The following is a 26,841-nucleotide window of genomic DNA, read 5'->3' as shown; positions in this document are numbered from 1 at the left end:
TTATAAACCACATATAAATATATATATAAACTATAACCACATATATATATATATATATATATACACTATAACCACATATAAATATATATACACTATAACCACATATAAATATGCAGTATATACACTATAACCATATATATATATATATATATATATATATATATACTATAACCACATATAAATATTTATAAACCACATATAAATATATATATAAACTATAACCACATATAAATATATATATAAACTATAACCACATATATATATACACTATAACCACATATAAATATATATACACTATAACCACATATAAATATATATACACTATAACCACATATAAATATGCAGTACATACACTATAACCATATATAAATATATATACACTATAACCACATATATATACACTATAACCACATATATATATATATATATATATATATATATATATATATATATATATATACTATAACCACATATAAATATGCAGTATATACACTATAACCATATATATATATATATATATATATATATATATATATATATACTATAACCACATATAAATATTTATAAACCACATATAAATATATATATAAACTATAACCACATATAAATATATATATAAACTATAACCACATATATATATACACTATAACCATATATAAATATATATACACTATAACCACATATAAATATATATACACTATAACCACATATAAATATGCAGTATATACACTATAACCATATATAAATATATATACACTATAACCACATATATATACACTATAACCACATATATATATATATATATATATATATATATATATATATATATATACACTATAACCACATATAAATATTTATAAACCACATATAAATATATATATAAACTATAACCACATATAAATATTTAAAACCACATATAAATATATATATAAACTATAACCACATATATATATATATACACTATAACCACATATAAATATATATACACTATAACCACATATAAATATGCAGTATATACACTATAACCATATATAAATATATATATATATATATACATATATATATATATATATATACACTATAACCACATATAAATATTTATAAACCACATATAAATATATATATAAACTATAACCACATATAAATATTTATAAACCACATATAAATATATATATAAACTATAACCACATATATATATATATATACACTATAACAACATATAAATATATATACACTATAACCACATATAAATATATATACACTATAACGACATATAAATATGCAGTATATACACTATAACCATATATAAATATATATACACTATAACCACATATATATACACTATAACCACACATATATATATATATATATATATATATATATATACACTATAACCACATATAAATATTTATAAACCACATATAAATATTTATAAACCACCTATAAATATATATATAAACTATAACCACATATAAATATATATATAAACTATAACCACATATATATATACACTATAACCACATATAAATATATATACACTATAACCACATATAAATATATATACACTATAACCACATATAAATATATATACACTATAACCACATATATATATACACTATAACCACATATATATATATATATATATATATATATATATATATATATATATATATATGTATGTGTGGGGGGGGGGGGGGGAATCTCCTGATGATTGAGGGAACCCCCCCTCATGAAACAGGCCTGTAGAGATGAAATAGTCTTGTGATTTTTTTTTTTTTTTTTCCCCACACATACATATATTGCGCTCTACTACGGTATCGAGCACTATTTTTTGGATAACCTTATTAAGACATATATATATATATATATATATATATATATATATATATATATATATATATATATATATATATATATATATATATACACTATAACCATATATAAATATTTATAAACCACATATAAATATATATATATAAACTATAACCACATATAAATATTTATAAACCACATATAAATATATATATAAACTATAACCACATATATATATATACATATATATATACACTATAACCACATATAAATATATATACACTATAACCACATATAAATATGCAGTATATACACTATAACCATATATAAATATATATATATATATATATATATATATATATATATATACATATATATATATATATACACTATAACCACATATAAATATTTATAAACCACATATAAATATATATATAAACTATAACCACATATAAATATTTATAAACCACATATAAATATATATATAAACTATAACCACATATATATATATATATACACTATAACCACATATAAATATATATACACTATAACCACATATAAATATATATACACTATAACGACATATAAATATGCAGTATATACACTATAACCATATATAAATATATATACACTATAACCACATATATATACACTATAACCACACATATATATATATATATATATATACACTATAACCACATATAAATATTTATAAACCACATATAAATATTTATAAACCACATATAAATATATATATAAACTATAACCACATATATATATATATATATACACTATAACCACATATAAATATATATACACTATAACCACATATAAATATATATACACTATAACCACATATAAATATGCAGTATATACACTATAACCATATATAAATATATATACACTATAACCACATATATATACACTATAACCACATATATATATTTATATATACATATATATATTTATATATACATATATATATATATATATATATATATATATATATATATATATATATATATACACTATAACCACATATAAATATTTATAAACCACATATAAATATATATATAAACTATAACCACATATAAATATGTATACACTATAACCACTGTAAAATTTCTCTTTGCCGTGAGGGTTCTCCTGAGTCCGAAAGATCCTCCGTGAGCCCGGTAGACAGTTTGAATACAGTCTTTTTTATTTAAACACAACAGTCTGGAATTGCTCTTCAGCAGTCTGTTTTAGGCGTGCCTCTCTCGCTCTCTCTCCAGCTCCCAACTCCAACTGCCACTCCGTGTCTCGTCCAGGCTGCTGCTAATAAAGGCAACAGGTGATTAGATAAAAAGCTATCGAGAGAATGCCAAGAGTGTGCAAAAAAGTAATCAGAGCAAAGGGGTGGCTATTTTGAAGAAACTATAATACAAAACATGTTTTCAGTTATTTCACCTTTTTGTGTTAAGTACATAACTCCACATGTGTTCATTCATAGTTTTGATGCCTTCAGGGACAATCTACAATGTAAATAGTCATGAAAATAAAGAAAACACATTGAACGAGGAGGTGTGTCCAAACTTGTGACCTGTACTGTATATTATATATACAGTACAGGCAGAGGTAAAAGTGAAACCAGTCCTCCGTTATCTTAGGTTCTAACAAATGACATTTTAAACAGTCCCCCCAGCCTCACCTTTAGGTGTTAGTCCCTCGTTTGATGTGCTGATGTGATCCCCTCATTTTGAAACGGGCCGGGGGGGATCAATGGATCATCGTCAGCAACTTTTTGTCAGACACCTTGATCAAGGCCACTTGTGGATTCTTTTCGCCGGGCGCGCAAGAAAAGCCCACAAATCACAGCGGAGATTGTGTCAAAATCCACCCACTAACCCGCCCCCAACCACAAACACACACACTCTCACCCTTCTCCTCTACGGGAAAGAACACGGCTGTCCTGGTAATGACTTGATTGAATTATGCAGCTTGTCATGTTCTGTGATGATAGCTGCCTTACTAATACAAACCCCGTTTCCATATGAGTTGGGAAATTGTGTTAGATGTAAATATAAACGGAATACAATGATTTGCAAATCATTTTCAACCCACATTCAGTTGAATGCACTACAAAGACAACATATTTGATGTTCAAACTCATAAACTTTTTTTTTTTTTTTGCAAATAATAATTAACTTAGAATTTCATGGCTGCAACACGTGCCAAAGTAGTTGGGAAAGGGCATGTTCACCACTGTGTTACATGGCTTTTCCTTTTAACAACACTCAGTAAATGTTTGGGAACTGAGGAGACACATTTTTGAAGCTTCTCAGGTGGAATTCTTTCCCATTCTTGCTTGATGTACAGCTTAAGTTGTTCAACAGTCCGGGGGTCTCCGTTGTGCTATTTTAGGCTTCATAATGCGCCACACATTTTCAATGGGAGACAGGTCTGGACTACAGGCAGGCAAGTCTAGTACCCGCACTCTTTTACTATGAAGCCACGTTGATGTAACACGTGGCTTGGCATTGTCTTGCTGAAATAAGCAGGGGCGTCCATGGTAACGTTGCTTGGATGGCAACATATGTTGCTCCAAAACCTGTATGTACCTTTCAGCATTAATGGCGCCTTCACAGATGTGTAAGTTACCCATGTCTTGGGCACTAATACACCCCCATACCATTACACATGCTGGCTTTTCAACTTTGCGCCTATAACAACCCGGATGGTTCTTTTCCTCTTTGGTCCGGAGGACACGACGTCCACAGTTTCCAAAAACAATATGAAATGTGGACTCGTCAGACCACAGAACACTTTTCCACTTTGTATCGGTCCATCTTAGATGAGCTCAGGCCCAGCGAAGCCGACGGCGTTTCTGGGTGTTGTTGATAAACGGTTTTCGCCTTGCATAGGAGAGTTTTAACTTACACTTACAAATGTAGCGACCAATTGTAGTTACTGACAGTGGGTTTCTGAAGTGTACCTGAGCCCATGTGGTGATATCCTTTACACACTGATGTCGCTTGTTGATGCAGTACAGCTAAAGCCGACGGCGTTTCTGGGTGTTGTTGATAAACGGTTTTCGCCTTGCATAGGAGAGTTTTAACTTGCACTTACAAATGTAGCGACCAATTGTAGTTACTGACAGTGGGTTTCTGAAGTGTACCTGAGCCCATGTGGTGATATCCTTTACACACTGATGTCGCTTGTTGATGCAGTACAGCCTGAGGAATCAAAGGTCACGGGCTTAGCTGCTTACGTGCAGTGATTTCTCCAGATTCTCTGAACCCTTTGATGATATTACGGACCGTAGATGGTGAAATCCCTAAATTCCTTGCAATAGCTGGTTGAGAAAGATTTGTCTTAAACTGTTCAACAATTTGCTCACGCATTTGTTGACAAAGTGGTGACCCTCGCCCCATCCTTGTCTGTGAATGACTGAGCATTTCATGGAATCTACTTTTATACCCAATCATGGCACCCACCTGTTCCCAATTAGCCTGCTCACCTGTGGGATGTTCCAAATAAGTGTTTGATGAGCATTCCTCAACTTTATCAGTATTTATTGCCACCTTTCCCAACTTCTTCGTCACGTGTTGCTGGCATCAAATTATAAAGTTAATGATTATTTGCAAAAAAAAAAATGTTAATCAGTTTGAACATCAAATATGTTGTCTTTGTAGCATATTCAACTGAATATGGGTTGAAAATGATTTGCAAATCATTGTATTCCGTTTATATTTACATCTAACACAATTACCCATCTCATATGGAAACGGGGTTTGTAAATGACTTAACGAAAATTCAACAAAAGACCAACCATAGGCCCCCTTCCAACGCAGGAAATTTTACAAGCACTTTCCCACTTACCGGGGTAACTAAAGTTAACCCTGTTTTTCCTCAAATGTAGTTCTTCAGGAACCTTTTGGAGTTCCAGGGACTTTTGGAGGGTTCCCGGAACCCTCAAACGCTGAGTGGTTGAACACAGTGGGGGGCGTTCCTAAAAGGTATTTTTCGAACACCCCTAGAAAGCTACTTTGTTATTGTACAATACTATGATATTTAAATAATACAGTATCATGGTTGGCGTTAACACACTTTTTGTGTCTTTTTACGCATTGAAATCAGAAAGGACGCGCATTTCCGGACGCAGATTTTTTATTTTATTTTTACCGACCCTGCCTTCTCCAGATCAAAACTCCTGTTTGCTTGTTTTTTTTTTTATTGATTATCGCTTTCCGCCAGTGTTTTGTTTTTTTTCTATTTTCTGGGTCAAATTTCTGTCCCCGTTTATTGCGTTTTTATTGGTCCTCTTCAAAGTAATGAACTTTCCGGTACAATTTCTTAAATTTTGATTCGTTGAAAGTTTTATCAATGACAAATACTGCCTCAGTTAAGCACTCGGACAACTTTACCGCGAGGGGCTGTCAAAAGAAAGACTTCATGGTGAGTGTAAAGGCAACCTTTTTAACTTCATCCTGTGCCATGGCTCCAGTAAATGACTTGTCTTAGTCTTTGTGAGTCCATGGAAACTTCACTTTTATCTCCCGCTGGATCGACATTGTTCGAGGATGGAGACAGGCTAGCTGTTAGCCCGATCAGACTCCTCCATCCCAAAAACATACTTTGCGGGTCAACAAACTGGATAAATGTGTGCTTTTTGAAGTGTCCTTGTTGACTGAAGCAGAGATGCTGACTGCACTGCAAAAATTCAGTGTTCAAAAATAAGAAAAAAAAATTACAAAAATTAGGAGTATTTTATTTGAACTAAGCAAAATTATCTGCCAATAGAACAAGAAAATGTGGCTTGTCAAGACTTTCCAAAACAAGTAAAATTAGCTAACCTCAATGAACCAAAAAATACCTTAAAATAAGTATATTCTCACCAATAACAAGTGCTCTTTTCTTGGTAGAAAAAAAAATTAGACCTTTTTGCTCAATTTGTTGCAAAATATTCTTAAATTACGTAAATGCTAGTGCCATTATCTTGACATAATGATATGCGCTCGGCATCATGATTTTTTTTTTTCATGCTTGAAGTAAGAAATGATTACTTTAAAAAAGTAGTTTTATACTTGTGAGTGTTGATGACACAGCTTTGCAACACTTGATATTCTAGTTTCAAGCATGTTTTACTCAATATAGGTCATCAAATCTCAGCAACAAGCTGTAATATCTTACTGAGATCATTTAGGACCAAAACCCTTAAAACAAGTAAAACACTCTAACATACAATCTGCTTAGTGAGAAGAATTATCTTATCAGACAGAAAATAAGCAAATATCACCCTTATTTGAGATATTTCATCTTACTTAGATTTCACTTTTTGCAGTGTGTGCTTTATGATAAATTTCTAGCTAATCGCTTGCTGATAACTAACACCCTAATCGTTAACTGGCCGGCTACGCCACTAATCACTATTTGGCAATTAATCCATCCATTTTCTACCGCTTATTCCCTTCGGGGTCGCGGAGGGGGCGCTGGAGCCTATCTCAGTTACAATCGGGCGGAAGGCGGGGTACACGCTGGACAACTCGCCACCTCATCGCAGGGCTACAGGCTAACATGAATACAATAATATGATATAATAATATTAGTTTTTTTATGTGTTGTTTTTTCTAAACCTACAAAGTACACTGAGTACACTGCAAAAAGTGAAATCTAAGTAAGATGACATATCTCAAATAAGGGTGATATTTGCTTATTTTCTGTCTGATAAGATAATTCTTCTCACTAAGCAGATTTTATGTTAGAGTGTTTTACTTGTTTTAAGGGTTTTGGTCCTAAATGATCTCAGTAAGATATTACAGCTTGTTGCTGAGATTTGATGACCTATATTGAGTAAAACATGCTTGAAACTAGAATATCAACTGTTGCAAAGCTGTGTCATCAACACTCACAAGTATAAAACTACCTTTTTAAAGTACCGGTACTGTATTTTTCGGACTATAAGTCGCAGTTTTTTTCATAGTTTGGCCGGGCTCCAGTGCGACTTATATATGTTTTTTTCCTTCTTTATAATGCATTTTCGGCAGGTGCGACTTATACTCCGGTGCGACTTATACTCCGAAAAATACTTTAATCATTTCTTAATTTAAGCATGAAAAAAAAAAATCATGACTTTGACACAATTGTGTCTCATAATTAAAACAGACGACAGCCAAATGGACTTTGCTGTTTTATTTTCAATGAAACAATAGAAAATAGGTACTCATATAGTAGTACAGTTGGCACAGTACAGTAAACTGACAGTTATTATTTAAACATTTAACATTTCTAACAATTTTGAACAGAAATAGTTCATGCACATTCAGATAAATTCTTCAAAATTACAATAAAAACAATTTTGGCCGGGGGCCGGGCTGTATATATGCACACTAATTGACTGAAAGAGCACGCACTTGGTGCGATGATGTCATGTTATCCATGGAAAAATGCATTTTTAGACCATATGATTTGCCTGAGTGGCTAGGAGACCCCGAGAGTAACAAGCGGTTGCCTTGTTGCCTTTCCATTAAGAACAATAAATTAGTTTTTAGTATAAGTTTGCTGGTTTCAAGAAATGTAATGCCGAGCGCATATCATTATGTCAAGATAATGGCACTAGCATTTACTTCATTTAAGAATATTTTTCAACATATTGAGCAAAAAGGTCTCTTTTTTTTTCTACTAAGAAAAGTGCATTTGTTATTAGTGATAATATACTTATTTTAAGGTATTTTAGGGTTCATTGAGGTTAGCTAATTTTACTTGTTTTGGAAAGTCTTGACAAGCCAAATTTTCTTGTTCTATTGGCAGATAATTTTGCTTAGTTCAAGTAAAATGCCCCTAATTTTTGTATTGTTTTTTTCTTGTTTTTGAACACTGACTTTGTTCAGTTGTACGTTTTTGTATTTAAATGCATTCAAAATTGCGGAAAATTTGCAGGAGAATATATGAATTTCTTCTTTTTTTTAATAGTCTACTTTAAACATTCAAAAAATCCCCATGTAAATCATGTCATAGTGACTCAACACGTGATACACACCTGCTGATACACACACAGCACGTGCTGATGTGTGAGTCAGGCAGGACATGATTGGATTATACTTGTACAACATGAAAATGCGGCTTATTAAGATCCTTGGTGTTCAGACTGAGCTGACACATCATGGTGACGGGTGTCTGGGTCACCGTGTTGCTGGGTCAGTGGGGTTGTTGCTTTGTCGCAGGTAATTGTTGTGTTACCACAATTGAGTAAAGGATGAATAAAGCTGATATTAAGTAAATGGCAAATACTGATATTTAACATTTCCCTTCACACGCCAAATAATACTATCCCTGACCCTGAAATACAAAAAAAAGAAATACAATTTCCAGATTGTGCAGACTAGTACTACACTTTTTTGTTTACATGACATTTTTTTTCCTCAAATATAGAAATAAATTTTTCGGGAAAATTAGAGGAATTTACCAAAACATAAAGGAAAACATTTTGGAAAATAAAATGCATTTTCCAAAAATAAGGAGCAATTTCTCAGATAATAAAATAGTGTTTTTTTTCTGAGAAATAAGAGAAATCTTGGGACATTTTCCAAAAAATACAATTTCTCAGATAATAAAATAAATTTTTTTAGAAAATATGTTTCAAGAAAAAAATAGAAGTTTTCCAGAAAATAAAATAACATTTACAGATAATAAGGGTACAGAGCTGTCACGTAAGGAGGATGGGGTAAAAAAAAATGTTATAATAGTTTGTTTTTTTAAGTTTTTTTTTTTTTTTTAGACATTCATCTCGTGCGCATGAGAAACTTTCTCCTGCGCACAATTATAAAATTGATTTTTTTATTTTAATAACTTTATAAAAAGTTTTTCGTGCGCACAAGATACATGTCTAAAAAAACAAACAAAAAAAACAATTATACATTTTTTTTTTTTTTTAGACATGCTTCACGAGAAACTTTCTCTTGATACATGTCCAAAAAAACAAAACAATTATAAATTGTTTTAAAAAATGTTTTATAACTTTATAAAAGTTTCTCGTGCGCATGAGATACATGTCTAAAAAATTAAAAAATAGATTAGAAAAAAATTAATTCCCTCATGTCCCTTTAGGGGCTCCGTAAAGGGGGAACCTTTTATGAAATGAAATACATTTTACAGAAAATAACATACCATTTCAAAAAAACATGTGACATTTTACAGAAAATAAAATAAATCTTCTTAGATTATACATTTTAATTTTCTGAAGATAAGGGACATTTTCCAGAAAAAAGAGAAGTTTTCCATAAAATAAAATACATTTTCTCAAATATAGAAATACATTTTTCCGAAAAAAGGAGGAATTTACCAAAAAATAAAGGACAACATTTTGGAAAATAAAATGCATTTTCCAAAAATAAGGGGCAATTTCCTAGGTAATAAAATAGTTTTTTGGGGGGGAAACAAGAGAAATCTTGGGACATTTTCCAAAGAATAAAATACAATTTCTCAGATAATAAAATACATTTTTCAGAAAATATGGGACATTTTCCAGAAATTTTTTAGAAGTTTTCCAGAAAATAAAATAACATTTACAGATAATAAGTGGGAACCTTTTATGAAATTAAATACATTTTACAGGAAATAACATACCATTTAAAAAAAAACATGTGATATTTTACAGAACATAAAATACAACTTCTTAGATTATACATTTAAATTTTCTGAAGATAAGGGACATTTTACAGAAAAAAGAGAAGTTTTCCATAAAATAAAATAAATTTTCTCAAATATAGAAATACATTTTTCCGAAAAAAGGAGGAATTTACCAAAAAATAAAGGACAACATTTTGGAAAATAAAATGCATTTTCCAAAAATAAGGGGCAATTTCCCAGGTAATAAAATAGGAGTTTTTTGGGGGAAACAAGTGAAATCTTGGGACAGTTTCCAAAAAATAAAATAACATTTCTCAGATAATAAAAATAAATTTTTCCCGAAAAAATTTGAAGTTTTCCAGAAAATAAAATAACGTTTACAAACTATCTCGTGCGCACGAGATACATGTCTTAAAAAAACAAAAACAAAAAACAATTATAAATTTTTCTTTTTTAACCATGTATCTTTTGCGCACGAGAAACTTTCTTGTGCGCACGAAATACATGTCAAAAAAAACAAACTATTATAAAATATATATATATTTTTTTATATAACTTTATAGATAGTTTCTCGTGCGCATGAGATAGTTTCTCGTGCGCACGAGATACATGTCTAAAGAAATTACAAAAAAATTATTAAACATTTTTTTTCCCCCATGTCCCTTTAGGGGCTCCGTAAAGGGGGAACCTTTTATGAAATTGAATACATTTAACAGAAAATAACATACCATTAAAAAAAAACGTGACATTTTACAGAAAATAAAAAAAACTTAGATTATAAATTTAAATTTTCTGAAGATAAGGGACATTTTCCTGAAATTAATAAAATATTTCTCAGATAATAAAATACTGTTCAGAAAAATGAAAAAATAAATACATACATCTTCCAGGAAAAACCGGGAGATTTTCCAGATTAAAAAAAAAAAAAAATTCTTAAGTGGAATAAAATACATTTTACAGAACGTAATGGAAATTTCCAAAAAAATATGCACATTTTCCAGAAAATAATAATAATAATTGTGGAAATTCTGTATTTTTTTAAATATTAATTTGGAAAAAAACAATATATTTTTACAACTAAATGCTACAATGAATCACTGTACCTAATAAAGAGTGTAATGGCCACTATGATAACAGTGAAAGCTGCTCTATGATGACCTCCAATGAGATGCAAGACATCCAAAAGATAATCCCAACATGCATATGCAGTGTCTCTTCCAGGCTTCCAGCAGCACCTTCACGTCTTTGTGGAAGCTTGTGCAAAGCCTGTCTGCTGCGTGTCTGCAGGGGAGGAGCCAGCCTGGACCTTACAAGCATCTGCGGTAGGGATCATCACCTCCTGCTTGTGGGCCTCACAACTTTCTGCACACCACTTTTCTCTTGTTTTTTTCCCCCTAATTTACTCTATTATTATTTTTTAGCAAATTTGTGATCGTCGTCATGTATTTGAACAACAAGAACACTGCGGGCGCCAACACAGAGCGAACAAAGAAGAAAGCAAAAACAAGTAAGTACACAAATTTATTTCGTTCTCTTTCACATTTTGAGTGTTTACACTGCAAGATCAACAAGCAGTGAGTGTGTGGTGAGTCCTAGTGGAAGGGGAGGGACTAACTGGTGTGATTGCAATTAACAGTTAAAAGGGAGAAAAGGGTGGGACGTGAGTGTTGTGGGGGATGGAGAGGCTGCAACGTCTAGCTCTTTAATATTGTTAATACAGTAGCCTGCTCACAGCCAGATTAGAGTTGCATGTGAAAATGATGTAATATTTATTTTTCAAACGTTGCTTACTTTTGGCCATGCTAACTATGGAGGGCCAAATGGGACAACATTAAATACATTTTAAAACAATTACCAATAAGTGCTATTATTAATTAAACCATTAAATAAATAAAAAATATTAAAAAGTATAATCATTAAATCACAAAAAATAATTAACAATGAAATCAATAATTAGGATAGGATGGACTTTTATTCATCCCACAATGGAGAAATTATGTGGTTGAAATGAAGATTCAAAAAGTCCACTAAATGAAAAATTTCCCATTTTGTAAAATAATTTTTCCAGAAAATAAGGGACATTTTTCAGAAAATAAATTAACATTCTCAGATGATTAAAATACATTTTACGGAAGATATGGAACAATTTCCAGAAAAAAGATAAGTTTTCCTGAAAATATATATATTTTTTTTACATACATTTTAAAACAATTACCAATAAGTGCAATTATTAATTAAACCATTCAATTAAAAAAAAAAAAAAAAAAAAAAGTATAATAATTAAATCACAAAAAAAAATATAACAATGAAATCAATAATTAGGATAGGATGGACTTTTATTCATCCCACAATGGAGAAATTGGTTGCAATGAAGATTCAAAAAGTCCACTAAATGAAAAATTTCCCATTTTGTAAAATAATTTTTCCAGAAAATAAGAGAAAAAATAAGGGACATTTTTCAGAAAATAAATTAACATTCTCAGATGATTAAAATACATTTTCCGGAAGATAAGGAACAATTTCCAGAAAAAAGAGAAGTTTTCCAGAAAATAAAATACATTTTTTACATACATTTTAAAACAATTACCAATAAGTGCCATTATTAATTAAACCATTAAATTTAAAAAAATATTAAAAAGTATAATAATTAAATCACAAACAATAATTAACAATGATATCAAAAATTAGGATAGGATGGACTTTTATTCATCCCACAATGGAGAAATGATGTGGTTGCAATGAAGATTCAAAAAGTCCACTAAATGAAAAATGTCCCATTTTGTAAAATATTTTTTCCAGAAAATAAGAGAAAAAATAAGGGAAATTTTTCAGAAAATAAATTAACATTCTCAGATGATTAAAATACATTTTCCGGAAGACAAGGCACAATTTCCAGAAAAAAGAGAAGTTTTCCAGAAAATAAAATACATTTTTTACAAACATTTTAAAACAATTACCAATAAGTGCCATTATTAATTAAACCATTAAATTAAAAAAAAATATTAAAAAGTATAATCATTAAATCACAAAAAAATAATTAACAATAAAATCAATAATTAGGATAGGATGGACTTTTATTCATCCCACAATGGAGAAATTATGTGATTGAAATGAAGATTCAAAAAGTCCACTAAATGAAAAATTTCCCATTTTGTAAAATAATTTTTCCAGAAAATAAGGGACATTTTTCAGAAAATAAATTAACATTCTCAGATGATTAAAATATATGATCATCAATCAATCAATCAATGTTTATTTACATAGCCCTAAATCACAAGTGTCTCAAAGGGCTGCACAAGCCACAACGACATCCTCGGTTCAGATCCCACATCAGGGCAAGGAAAAACTCAACCCAGTGGGATGTCAATGAGCTTTTAGCTGTGGGCATTACACTGCAGGCTTTTATCACTCGCTTTTGTCTCTCCTTCTCACAGAGACATAAAACAAGCGCACCTTCTTACATACGTCACATACGTATACAGCATGGGTAACATTAGCTGTGGTGCGAGTGGTAATACGATAGAAAGAAGGTGCAAATCTGGTAACAAATGAAGGAAGAATTAATTCCCAAGAAAAACAGCAGGGGGTCCATTGTCTGGCGGTGGTTTGGCTTCAAGTGGGAAGATGTCGAACAGACAACTGTAATTTGTCAAGTATGGGGCAAAAGCGTTGCTGCAAAAAGTAACACTACTGCTGATTTGTAGCATCATTTGAAAAGTCACCCGCTAGAGAATGAAGAGTGCTTGAAACTCCGCATGTCAACATCTCCGTTTGGTGCCACACCCACAAAATGCCGAGGCAACCATTTCCACATCAACACCGTATGAAACAAATAGTCAACAACAGAAGGAGATAACGTCCGCAGGAACCTACCACATAGCGAAGGACATACGCTATTTGATTTCCTATTATGCAGCTCATTTTTATTTGATACTTTATTTGTTTTAAACTATTGTAGTGGCGTTCTGTACAAAAAGTGCACTTTAATTTAGTGTTGTTTTGATATGTCATCTTAGCAGAGGTGGGTAGAGTAGCCAGAAATTGTACTCAAGTAAGAGTACTGTTACTTTAGAGATTTATTACTCAAGTAAAAGTAAGGAGTAGTCACCCAAATATTTACTTGAGTAAAAGTAAAAAGTATGTTGTGAAAAAACTACTCAAGTACTGAGTAACTGATGAGTAACATATACACACACACATATATACATATATATATATATATATATATATATATATATATATATATGTGTGTATATATATATATATACACACACACACACATATATATATATATATACACACATATATATAAATATATACACACACATATATATATACATACATTGATATATACAGTATATAATTTGTATTTATTTATTTTGCCGTTTTTGTTTACATGTTAATAGTGTTTTAATGAATATACATGCATGTTTAACACATATAGATTCCTTTCTTTCATGAAGACAAGAATATAAGTTGGTGTATTACCTGATTCTGATGACTTGCATTGATTGTAATCAGACAGTAGTGCTGGTAACGTCCATGTTTTCAAATGGAGGAGAAAAAAAGTTCCTCCTTTCTGTCTAATACCACATGAAAGTGGTTGGTTTTTGGCATCTTATTTGTCCAGCTTCCATATTCGTTTTAAGACACTTTACAAGAAATACATTGGCGGCAAATTCCGTAGCTTGCTAGCTTGTTTGCGCTGGCTTTCGGAGACTCTTATTTTGAAAGCGCAGGCGCGATGGAGCGGCACTTTTATTGTGAAGACAGGAACTGTGCAGTCAGTCTTTAGGCTTTTGACGGGATGTACGGTTGAAAAAATCCTTCACGCTTTTGATTGATTGATTGAAACTTTTATTAGTAGATTGCACAGTACAGTACATATTCCGTACAATTGACCACTAAATGGTAACACCCGAATACGTTTTTCAACTTGTTTAAGTCCGGTCATGTGACCCCTGGCTCTGTTTGATTGGTCCAACGTCACCAGTGACTGCATCTGATTGGTGGAACGTAGTGAACGTCACCAGTGACTGTATTTGTTGAAACGCAGGCACTATTGAGGTACCAAAACAAACAAAGCGTGCATTAACAGATCGATAAAAATTAGTAGCGAGTAGCGAGCTGAATGTAGATAAAAGTAGCGGAGTAAAAGTAGTGTTTCTTCTCTCGGCGTGGCGCAGTGGGAGAGTGGCCGTCCGCAACCCGAGGGTCCCTGGTTCAATCCCCACCTAGTACCAACCTCGTCATGTCCGTTGTGTCCTGAGCAAGACACTTCACCCTTGCTCCTGATGGGTGCTGGTAGCGCCTTGCATGGCAGCTCCCTCCATCAGTGTGTGAATGTGTGTGTGAATGGGTAAATGTGGAAGTAGTGTCAAAGCGCTTTGAGTACCTTGAAGGTAGAAAAGCGCTATACAAGTACAACCCATTTATTTATTTATTTATAAATATACTTAAGTAAAAGTAAAAGTATGTTGCATTAAAACTACTCTTAGAAGTACAATTTATCCCAAAAGTTACTCAAGTAGATGTAACGGAGTAAATGTAGCGCGTTACTACCCACCTCTGCATCTTAGTGACATCATGCACAAAAGTGCACTAATAGCTTGTTTTAAAATGTCTCTGACAATCTTGCACTTTCTGTTTTGGAAATGACATGAATGTTTGTGCCACTGCTTAATAACTCTTTAATAAATACACTTTTAGTTGTGATTTCCCTCTCTGCATGAAAGTTTAAAAGTAGCATATAATAATGCAGTATGAAGAAGAATGTTTTAATGTAGACACATAGAATCATCACACTGCTGTGATTATATGCATCAAGTGTTCATTCAAGGCTAAGGCACAATATGGAGATATACAGGTAAAAGCCAGTAAATTAGAATATTTTGAAAAACTTGATTTATTTCAGTAATTGCATTCAAAAGGTGTAACTTGTACATTATATTTATTCATTGCACACAGACTGATGCATTCAAATGTTTATTTCATTTAATTTTGATGATTTGAAGTGGCAACAAATGAAAATCCAAAATTCCGTGTGTCACAAAATTAGAATATTACTTAAGGCTAATACAAAAAAGGGATTTTTAGAAATGTTGGCCAACTGAAAAGTATGAAAATGAAAAATATGAGCATGTACAATACTCAATACTTGGTTGGAGCTCCTTTTGCCTCAATTACTGCGTTAATGCGGCGTGGCATGGAGTCGATGAGTTTCTGGCACTGCTCAGGTGTTATGAGAGCCCAGGTTGCTCTGATAGTGGCCTTCAACTCTTCTGCGTTTTTGGGTCTGGCATTCTGCATCTTCCTTTTCACAATACCCCACAGATTTTCTATGGGGCTAAGGTCAGGGGAGTTGGCGGGCCAATTTAGAACAGAAATACCATGGTCCGTAAACCAGGCACGGGTAGATTTTGCGCTGTGTGCAGGCGCCAAGTCCTGTTGGAACTTGAAATCTCCATCTCCATAGAGCAGGTCAGCAGCAGGAAGCATGAAGTGCTCTAAAACTTGCTGGTAGACGGCTGCGTTGACCCTGGATCTCAGGAAACAGAGTGGACCGACACCAGCAGATGACATGGCACCCCAAACCATCACTGATGGTGGAAACTTTACACTAGACTTCAGGCAACGTGGATCCTGTGCCTCTCCTGTCTTCCTCCAGACTCTGGGACCTCGATTTCCAAAGGAAATGCAAAATTTGCATGGTTGGGTGATGGTTTGGGGTGCCATGTCATCTGCTGGTGTCGGTCCACTCTGTTTCCTGAGATCCAGGGTCAACGCAGCCGTCTACCAGCAAGTTTTAGAGCACTTCATGCTTCCTGCTGCTGACCTGCTCTATGGAGATGGAGATTTCAAGTTCCAACAGGACTTGGCGCCTGCACACAGCGCAAAATCTACCCGTGCCTGGTTTACGGACCATGGTATTTCTGTTCTAAATTGGCCCGCCAACTCCCCTGACTTTAGCCCCATAGAAAATCTGTAGGGTATTGTGAAAAGGAAGATGCAGAATGCCAGACCCAAAAACGCAGAAGAGTTGAAGGCCACTATCAGAGCAACCTGGGCTCTCATAACACCTGAGCAGTGCCAGAAACTCATCGACTCCATGCCACGCCGCATTAACGCAGTAATTGAGGCAAAAGGAGCTCCAACCAAGTATTGAGTATTGTACATGCTCATATTTTTCATTTTCATACTTTTCAGTTGGCCAACATTTCTAAAAATCCCTTTTTTGTATTAGCCTTACACAATATTCTAATTTTGTGACACACGGAATTTTGGATTTTCATTTGTTGCCACTTCAAATCATCAAAATTAAATGAAATAAACATTTGAATGCATCAGTCTGTGTGCAATGAATAAATATAATGTACAAGTTACACCTTTTGAATGCAATTACTGAAATAAATCAAGTTTTTCAAAATATTCTAATTTACTGGCTTTTACTTGTATATCGTGTATCGTGACATGGCCTAAAAATATGGATATATTAATAAAAGGCTAGCCAGCCCTACCTTGAAGATAGAAGCGCTATACAAGTATAACCCATTTACAAAGTGACACTTTCCAAATACTACGATTTTCCTCTCAGGGGCTCAGCCGTGTTCGGAGAAGATCTTGAAACGAGTATCCCGAAAAAATATGAAAAAGTTGGAGAGTAGCGGCGAGGAACAGGATGCGATGCAGCACACGGCCTTCGGGAAGGCCTTCTACGACCTGAGCCACTCCGAGAGGGTGATGGACGACCTCACCTTCGGACGCCGCGTGGGACTCTACGAGCTCAGAGGAGAGATCGGCTCTGGGAACTTCTCCCATGTACGACTGGGGATACATGACCTGACCAAAGGTGAGGGAGGACCACTCCCGCTGATCCGCGTCTTGGAAATGCCTGATTTTGCTCGGGTTTCAGAGAGAGTGGCGGTCAAAGTCCTGGACAAAGTGCGTCTGGACAAGCGGTCGCAGTCGCTCTTCGCCTCGGAGATCTCCTGCATGGAGAAGCTGGCTCACCCCAACATCGTGCGACTCTACGAGGTGGTGGAGACCCTCAAGAGGCTCTACTTGGTGATGGAGTACGCCGGCGGAGGGGAACTGTTCTCCCTTATCAGCACCAGGGGACGCCTTTCCAACTTGCAGAGCAAGCTTGTGTTTGCTCAGGTGCTGTCAGCAGTGAAGCACATGGTGAGTAAACTTGATGCTTTCACCCATCTAGGACGGAGCTTTAAGAATCCTATGCATGTATGTTATGTACAGGATGACACAAAAAAAAACGTCCATCAATAAAATTCGAATAACTTCCAAAATGTTATTTAAATTAACACACAAATTCAGCTACATTAGGTTAAGTCTATGTAGCAGACATCTCTAAAGTTTCAAGTCTGTACCACAAAAACTCTTTGTTTAACTGGCGCTCAAAAAATGTGCTCTAAACGAGCTCCTCGTTGCTGCAAGCACATTTGGAACCGGCGGGCAAAGTTCTCGATGACCCTCCCACATTCTTCCCTTGGGATCGCTCTTATTGCTGCTGTGATTGCTGCCTTCAGATCAGGGATAGTCTGGGGGTTGTTGCCATACACCCTGTCCTGGTGTATATTGTAGCGTCCCGGAAGAGTTAGTGCTGCAAGGGCTTCTGGGTATTTGTCCTGTTGTGTTTATGTTGTGTTACGGTGCGGATGTTCTCCCGAAATGTGTTTGTCATTCTTGTTTGGTGTGGGTTCACGGTGTGGCGCATATTTGTAACAGTGTTAAAGTTGTTAATACGGCCACCCTCATAACCCCTATCGATAATTTTGAAACCAATACCGATAATTTCCGATATTACATCTTAAAGTCGGCCGATATTATCGGACATCTCTAGTTTTATTTTCTCTAAATGAAACATTTGAATAATACTAATCCAAATAATAATCATTATTTTATAAATATCGTATAGCAATACTATTATATATTATATTTGTTCAATATTAAAATAAAATCTGATAATAAAGTTTATTGAATCCTTAAATAATAATTGCATTTTTTCTTTTTATCATAAAAATTACATATTTGTAATCATATTTTTAAAGTAAACAAAGTATAGCAACTAATTATTTAAAGTAAAGTACCAATGATATTCACACATACACACTGGGTGTGGTGAAATTTGTCCTCTGCATTTGACCCATCACCCTTGATCACCCCCTGGGAGGTGAGGGGAGCAGTGAGCAGCAGCGGTGCCGCGCCCGGGAATAATTTTTGGTGATTTAACCCCCAATTCCAACCCTTGATGCTGAGTGCCAAGCAGGGAGGTAATGGCTCCCATGTTTATAGTCTTTGGTTTGACTCGGCCGGGGTTTGAACTCACAACCTACCCATCTCAGTGCGGACACTCTAACCACTCGGCCACTGAGTAGGTGTAGTAAATATGACCACCGACTAAACGGCGCATCCTGAAGAGAGGGTCAGAAAGCGGCTGATGGTCTGTTTAAAAAAAAAAATCTATGCAGAATTTTGACCAAATAACCAATAAATGTTATGTCCGCCCTGAGATCGGTTGGTCGTGAGTTCAGACCCCGGCCAAAGACTATAAAAATGGGAGCCATTACCTCCCTGCTTGGCACTCAGCATCAAGGGTTGGAATTGGGGGTTAAATCACCAAAAATGATTCCCGGGCACGGCCACCGCTGCTGCTCACTGCTCCCCTCACCTCCCAGGGGATAAACAAGGGTGATGGGTCAAATGCAGACGATAATCTCACCATACCTAGTCTGTGTGTGACTATCATTGGTACTTTAACTTTAAATGGACAAGCTTCAGGTTTTCCGCCTGGCACCAGTGTTTGACTTTTCTCCATTCAATAGTGTCACATTATTTTTAGATGGTAAAAAGTGCAGAGAGCACAAAAACTGCCTTTTGAAAAAAAGTGCAGGAGACATGTCTCGCACCCCCCCGTCACCAAATTACGTCCATGAATATAAACCGTAATCAAACAAATGCAAGTGTGTTTGTCAAAAATGAACTACTTACTTAGTTAGGGATGATGTTTGATAAGAAACTATCGAGTTCGAGCCCATTATCGAATCCTCTTATCGAACCGATTCCTTATCGATTCTCTTATCGAATCCAGGTAGGTTGTTGTATATGGAAAAAAACACAATATTTGGTCCAACAAAAGCTCACTTTTATTTTATAAGAAAAAAATAAAATTAAAAAAATAAAATAAAATAAATAAATAATAAATACAAAAATTATTGCATAATAAAAAAATTTAAAAAATAAAATATTGACTGTCGTTACCCAAAGTATATTAAGTGGGATTTTTCAAAAATACAAATATATACAGTAACACAAAAACAACCTGTCTCTGTGATCACTATAGGTGTATAAATAATAATATGGTGTTAAATAAAATCAGTCCCTTGGGCACAAAACTGAAAATAATACAGCTCTCCAAAAAGTGCACTTCTGCTGCTATTGGAACATACTAACTACACACACAGGCAGACAGCTAACAAACAATCCAAGACGTCTAATAAAGTTCCAAAGCAGATTAATCCATTTAGGCTCTTTATTGTTGTTGATCTTGCTTTGTCTTTTCCTATCTTTACTTTTGTCTTGCACTGGACTGTTATTTTTTATTTTTTTAAACTGAAATACACACAATGACAAAATGTATAAGCTATGTGATTCAATTAACATACTGAAATGTAATACACAATATGTTTGAGTTTGAGTTTGAGTTTGAGTTTATTTCGAACATGCAAGTATACAACATGATACATCACAATCTCCAGTTTCTCTTTTCAACATGTTCGAAAAGGAGTAGGAAGAAGCAGAGTTTATTTAATCCTACCCCTTTTCTTTTACATAACAGTTGCTAAAACTTTTGTTCACTTCCTGTTCTCAATTTATTCACAATATACTCCATAAGTAATCACAATAAAATAAGTAAATACATGATAATTGGTGAAGTAAGTTACATTTCATATGTTGAGATAAGTAAGATTATTTTGTGAGTGAAATAATGAAAGAATGGATGAGTTAAATAAATTCAGAATGTTTATCATGGTTCTTCTTCTTTGTACTTTGTAAACACTTTAAGTTTGAAGAGTTTCTTGAAGTTGATCATATTAGTACATTGTTTGATTGCTTTGCTTAATCCATTCCATAATTTAATTCCACATACTGAAGGTCTTGAGTGTTGTACGTGCATACAAATGTTTTAAATTACATTTCTCCCTAAGATTATATTTCTCCTCTTTTTTTGAGAAGAATTGTTGTATATTCTTGGGTAGCAGGTTATAGTTTGCTTTGTGTATAATTTTAGCTGTTTGCAAATTCACTATGTCGTAGAATTTCAGTATCTTTGATTCAATAAATAAAGGATTTGTGTGTTCTCTATATCCAACATTATGTATTATTATAACTGATCTTTTTTGTAACACCGTTAATGAATGAAGTGTACTTTTGTAATTATTTCCCCATATTTCTGCACAATAACTCAGATATGGTAACACTAGCGAGCAGTAGAGAATATGAAGTGATTTTTTGTCTAGAACATGTTTTGCTTTATTCATTATTGACGTGTTTCTTGCTACTTTATGTTGTATATTTTTTACGTGAGATTTCCAGTTCAATTTATCATCAATCATTATACCTAGAAATTTGGTTTCATTTATTCTTTCAATTTCTATTCCGTCTATTTGTATTTGTGTTTGACTATGTAAATATTAGCTTCACACAAATATACAGTACTATCACCAAACAAATACTTCGGAGTGTTGAAACTATTTCGATGGTGGAAATACACGACTGGCAGCCATTTTAAGTCCTCAAAACATCCATTGAAACAGTGCACAAAAATCGTTTTTCAATAAACATCTTAGTATCAAACTTTCCACCTTAATATTGAGTTACATAAACAAGTTAAACAGTTTACTTACGGACTTATCTTTTCCAAGGCTTGTAAGAGCTAACACAACTTGTCTACTTCTCAATTGTCTCATGAACTGAACTGACGTTGTCAACCCGGAAGTGCCCATACTATTGACGCGTAGTATTTTCGTATCGCCACAAGGTGTCAGTAAGAGTCTACAATCACATGGGCATAACATTGCCCATTTGGGATTCGTTCCGAGGGATTTGAATAAAGAACCAACTCTTTTTCTTTACTATAGTGGCTTCGATAACAAAGTTAAAGTTAAAGTTAAAGTACCAATGATTGTCACACACACACTAGGTGTGGCGAAATTATTCTCTGCATTTGACCCATCACCCTTGATCACCCCCTGGGAGGTGAGGGGAGCAGTGGGCAGCAGCGGTGGCTGCGCCCGGGAATCATTTTGGTGATTTAACCCCCAATTCCAACCCTTGATGCTGAGTGCCAAGCGGGGAGGTAATGGGTCCCATTTTTATAGTCTTTGGTATGACTCGGGAACCGGGAACCGGTTCTCAAAAAGGGATTGGAGTCCATTGAATCGGTTCTTTTCTTATCGAACAACCGGGAGAATCGGTTTCGAACATCATCCCTATACTTACTTGGGTGTCTTCTTCTCCAGCATGACAGCAACTTGGTCCACAGGGACTTGAAGGCCGAGAACGTCTTCTTCACCAGCAGCTGCTGCATCAAAGTGGGCGACTTCGGCTTCAGCACCTCCTGCCGCCCCGACGACGTCCTCCAAACTTTCTGCGGCTCCCCGCCGTACGCCGCACCGGAACTTTTCAAGGAGTCGGGCTACCTGGGCGGGTATGTGGACATGTGGGCGCTGGGCGTCCTGCTGTACTTCATGGCCACCGCCACCATGCCGTTCAGAGCCGCCAACACGGGCCGGCTGAGGCGTTGCATCCTGCAGGGCACCTACAGCATCCCGCCGTACGTCCCCGACCCCTGCAAAGAGGTCATCAGGGGGCTGCTGAGACCCGTCCCCGCGGACCGCCTAACCACCGCCAAGATCGTAGCCAGCGATTGGATGCGAGGCGTCGAATACCCGCAACCTTACGCAACCTGTCGCCCCACGCCCTCCCACCTGGCCGCGCCCGCCTGCCTCCTCGGTGCGGACGATTTAAACCTTAAGGCGGCGCTGAAGGATCTGGGCATTGGCGAGCTCCACCTCCTGGACCACGCCGTGGACCTGAGGAGCCCCGTGACCGGTGCCTACCGCATCTTGCTGCACCGCGCCCAGAGGAGGAGGTCGGTGGAGGCGGTGGGCTACAACTACGCGTGCACAAAGGAGGCCCGGAGTCGACTCAAATGGATGGACGAGCGGCGCTCGGTGGTTTGTAACATCATGTAGCGTCCTTTGCCGTTCAATCAAGAACATACTTGCCAACACCTCCCGGATTTTCCGGGAGACTCCCGAAATTCAGCGCCTCTCCCGAAAACCTCCCGGGACAAATTTTCTCCCGAAATTCAGGCGGAGCTGGAGGCCACGCCCCCTCCAGCTCCATGCGGACCTGAGTCCGCTTTCCCACAATATAAACAGCGTGCCTGCCCAAACACATTATAACTGTAGAATGATGGAGGGCGAGTTCTTGGTTTCTTATGTTGGTTTATTGTTAGGCAGTTTCATTAACGTCCTCCCAGCGCGGCAACAACACACAACAACAGCAGTCATGTTTTTGTCTACCGTAAAGCAGTTCGTCTGCCGTAAACAGCAATGTTGTGACACTCTTAAACAGGACAATACTGCCATCTGTAACATCAGTAACATATACGGCTTTTAGAGAGTGCGGTGCACAACAAGGAGAAGAAGCAGAAGAACGAGGACGATGCAGCCGTGGCGACGCCGACGACGAGTAAGATGAAGAAATACGCTTTGTTGCACCTTTCCTGCCTGAGTCCGGCGATTAGTTGCAAATCTTGCTTTATTGATTGCTTGCACACAGCCAATCCAACACAAAACAAACTAGTCCCCGCCCGCACTCACGCTACCGCTCCCTCTCTTCTCTTTCCCACACACTCACTGACGTCACTCACCTCACATGCTCACCTATTAAAGGGCCACACACACACATACGCTACTCTCATAACAGCTTGTAAGTTCCAAGCCGCAGCTGCGATTGGACCTGGATAGCCTCCGGGAAGAAGTAGTGGACTACCAAGTGCTTGGCACTGAAGATCTTCCTCGGGAAGCAAAGATTGACCGGTTTTGGGCCATGCTAGGGAGAGATGGAAGATTCCAGACTCTAATGCATTTGATGAAAGCACTTTTGTGCGTGCCACACATCAATGCATCATCAGAGAGGGTGTTCAGCATGGTTAGAAAAATAGTGACAGAGAATAGAACAAGGAAAGACAATTCAACCCTTAACTCAACAATGAGTAGATGAGTGTTATGTGTGTGTATATGTGTAAATAAACGAACACTGAAATTCAAGTATTTCTTTTATTTATATATATATATATGTATATATATATATATATATATATATATATATAATAAAATATATATATATATATATATATATATATATATATATATATATATATATATCAGTGATGTGCGGTCAAATGTAAAAAGAAAAAAAATTAATTGAATTGTTATATGTATCCAGTGATTATACTATAAAGTTATTTTCCGTTTAACTTCACCAGTTTTAGATTATTTTTATTCAAAATCGCTGAATTTTCACATTTGCCGTTCAAATACTGAGAAGAGACGGTGCGGTGATCAGCAGCCAGTTGAGGCACGTCACTCAATTGTGCCTCAACATGGATTGCGGACTCGGCTAACTGCTGGCCTGCTGTGCAGTGAGACCGTATTGCTATATGAATTATATTATACATTTCCATAGTTTAGTTAGCTGAGGTATATAATGTACAGTGTATTTTGTCAACAACTGTATGTGTGTAACGTATTTCTTGTGCTGAGCAATCATAAAACTGCTGCGAAGACGCACTGTGTGAGGCTCGCAGTAATCCCGCCTCCTGGTGCCGGTTATTGCACCTCCGCTGCAGAATGCACCCCCCGACGGGAGCGCCACACCAACCAAAGCCCACACCCAAACCCTCCACGTGCAAGACCGAATCCACCCAAAAAAAGTTACTTTACAAGAAGCCAAAAAGTGCAAAAACAACATTGCTCGCGCCGGAGGAGCCGTGAATGACTGCAGGGACACAACATTAGGTACACCTGCAGACTGCAGCACGAATTTCATATTTCATTCATTCACAACTCCTCCAACACCAACACCACTGTTCCCGCACTTATAAGTAAAGGTAAGACCATAATGACGTTTTTTTATTAAATGTGCTTTTTTGTGTGCTACAGTTTGTATGTGTAAAGTTAAAGTTAAGTTAAAGTACCAATGATTGTCACACACACACTAGGTGTGGTGAAATGTGTCCTCTGCATTTGACCCATCCCCTTGCTCACCCCCTGGGAGGTGAGGGGAGCAGTGGGCAGCAGCGGCGCCGCGCCCGGGAATAATTGTTGGTGATTTAACCCCCAATTCCAAGCCTTGATGCTGAGTGCCAAGCAGGGAAGAATGCTGGTATGAGCTTTTAAACATAACCCGTTAACTGCTGCCAATCAAATGGTGAATAAGATACTCTTTAGAGTTCATATGTTTGTAAATCTGACTGTGATGAAGTCAGTGCCTCACCAGCCATCAACCTCACCGCACCGTCACTGGTGTGTATATAGCTAGAATTCACTGAAAGTCAAGTATTTCTTACATATACAGGTAAAAGCCAGTAAATTAGAATATTTTGAAAAACTTGATTTATTTCAGTAATTGCATTCAAAAGGTGTAACTTGTACATTATATTTATTCATTGCACACAGACTGATGCATTCAAATGTTTATTTAATTTAATTTTGATGATTTGAAGTGGCAACAAATGAAAATCCAAAATTCCGTGTCACAAAATTAGAATATTACTTAAAGCTAATACAAAAAAGGGATTTTTAGAAATGTTGGCCAACTGAAAAGTATGAAAATGAAAAATATGAGCATGTACAATACTCAATACTTGGTTGGAGCTCCTTTTGTGATGGTTTGGGGTGCCATGTCATCTGCTGGTGTCGGTCCACTCTGTTTCCTGAGATCCAGGGTCAACGCAGCCGTCTACCAGCAAGTTTTAGAGCACTTCATGCTTCCTGCTGCTGACCTGCTCTATGGAGATGGAGATTTCAAGTTCCAACAGGACTTGTCGCCTGCACACAGCGCAAAATCTACCCGTGCCTGGTTTACGGACCATGGTATTTCTGTTCTAAATTGGCCCGCCAACTCCCCTGACCTTAGCCCCATAGAAAATCTGTGGGGTATTGTGAAAAGGAAGATGCAGAATGCCAGACCCAAAAACGCAGAAGAGTTGAAGGCCACTATCAGAGCAACCTGGGCTCTCATAACACCTGAGCAGTGCCAGAAACTCATCGACTCCATGCCACGCCGCATTAACGCAGTAATTGAGGCAAAAGGAGCTCCAACCAAGTATTGAGT

General features: G+C 35.7%; 1 protein-coding gene across 1 annotated transcript in view; it reads left to right on the top strand.

Annotated features, from left to right (window-relative positions):
* Positions 1–26,841, top strand: part of LOC133618466 (serine/threonine-protein kinase NIM1-like) — an 88,242-nt gene that overhangs the window by 35,986 nt on the left and 25,415 nt on the right. The window contains exons 2-6 of the mRNA XM_061978848.2: positions 11,629–11,741; positions 11,841–11,926; positions 18,014–18,268; positions 18,332–18,600; positions 22,956–23,672. Coding sequence (XP_061834832.1) covers positions 11,629–11,741; positions 11,841–11,926; positions 18,014–18,268; positions 18,332–18,600; positions 22,956–23,672 — 1,440 coding nt within the window. The remainder of the gene's footprint in view (positions 1–11,628; positions 11,742–11,840; positions 11,927–18,013; positions 18,269–18,331; positions 18,601–22,955; positions 23,673–26,841) is intronic.

The sequence above is a fragment of the Nerophis lumbriciformis genome, linkage group LG19 (assembly GCF_033978685.3).
Source record: "Nerophis lumbriciformis linkage group LG19, RoL_Nlum_v2.1, whole genome shotgun sequence".
Lineage (NCBI taxonomy): Eukaryota > Metazoa > Chordata > Actinopteri > Syngnathiformes > Syngnathidae > Nerophis > Nerophis lumbriciformis.
This window is presented reverse-complemented; position numbering and strand designations above follow the sequence as displayed.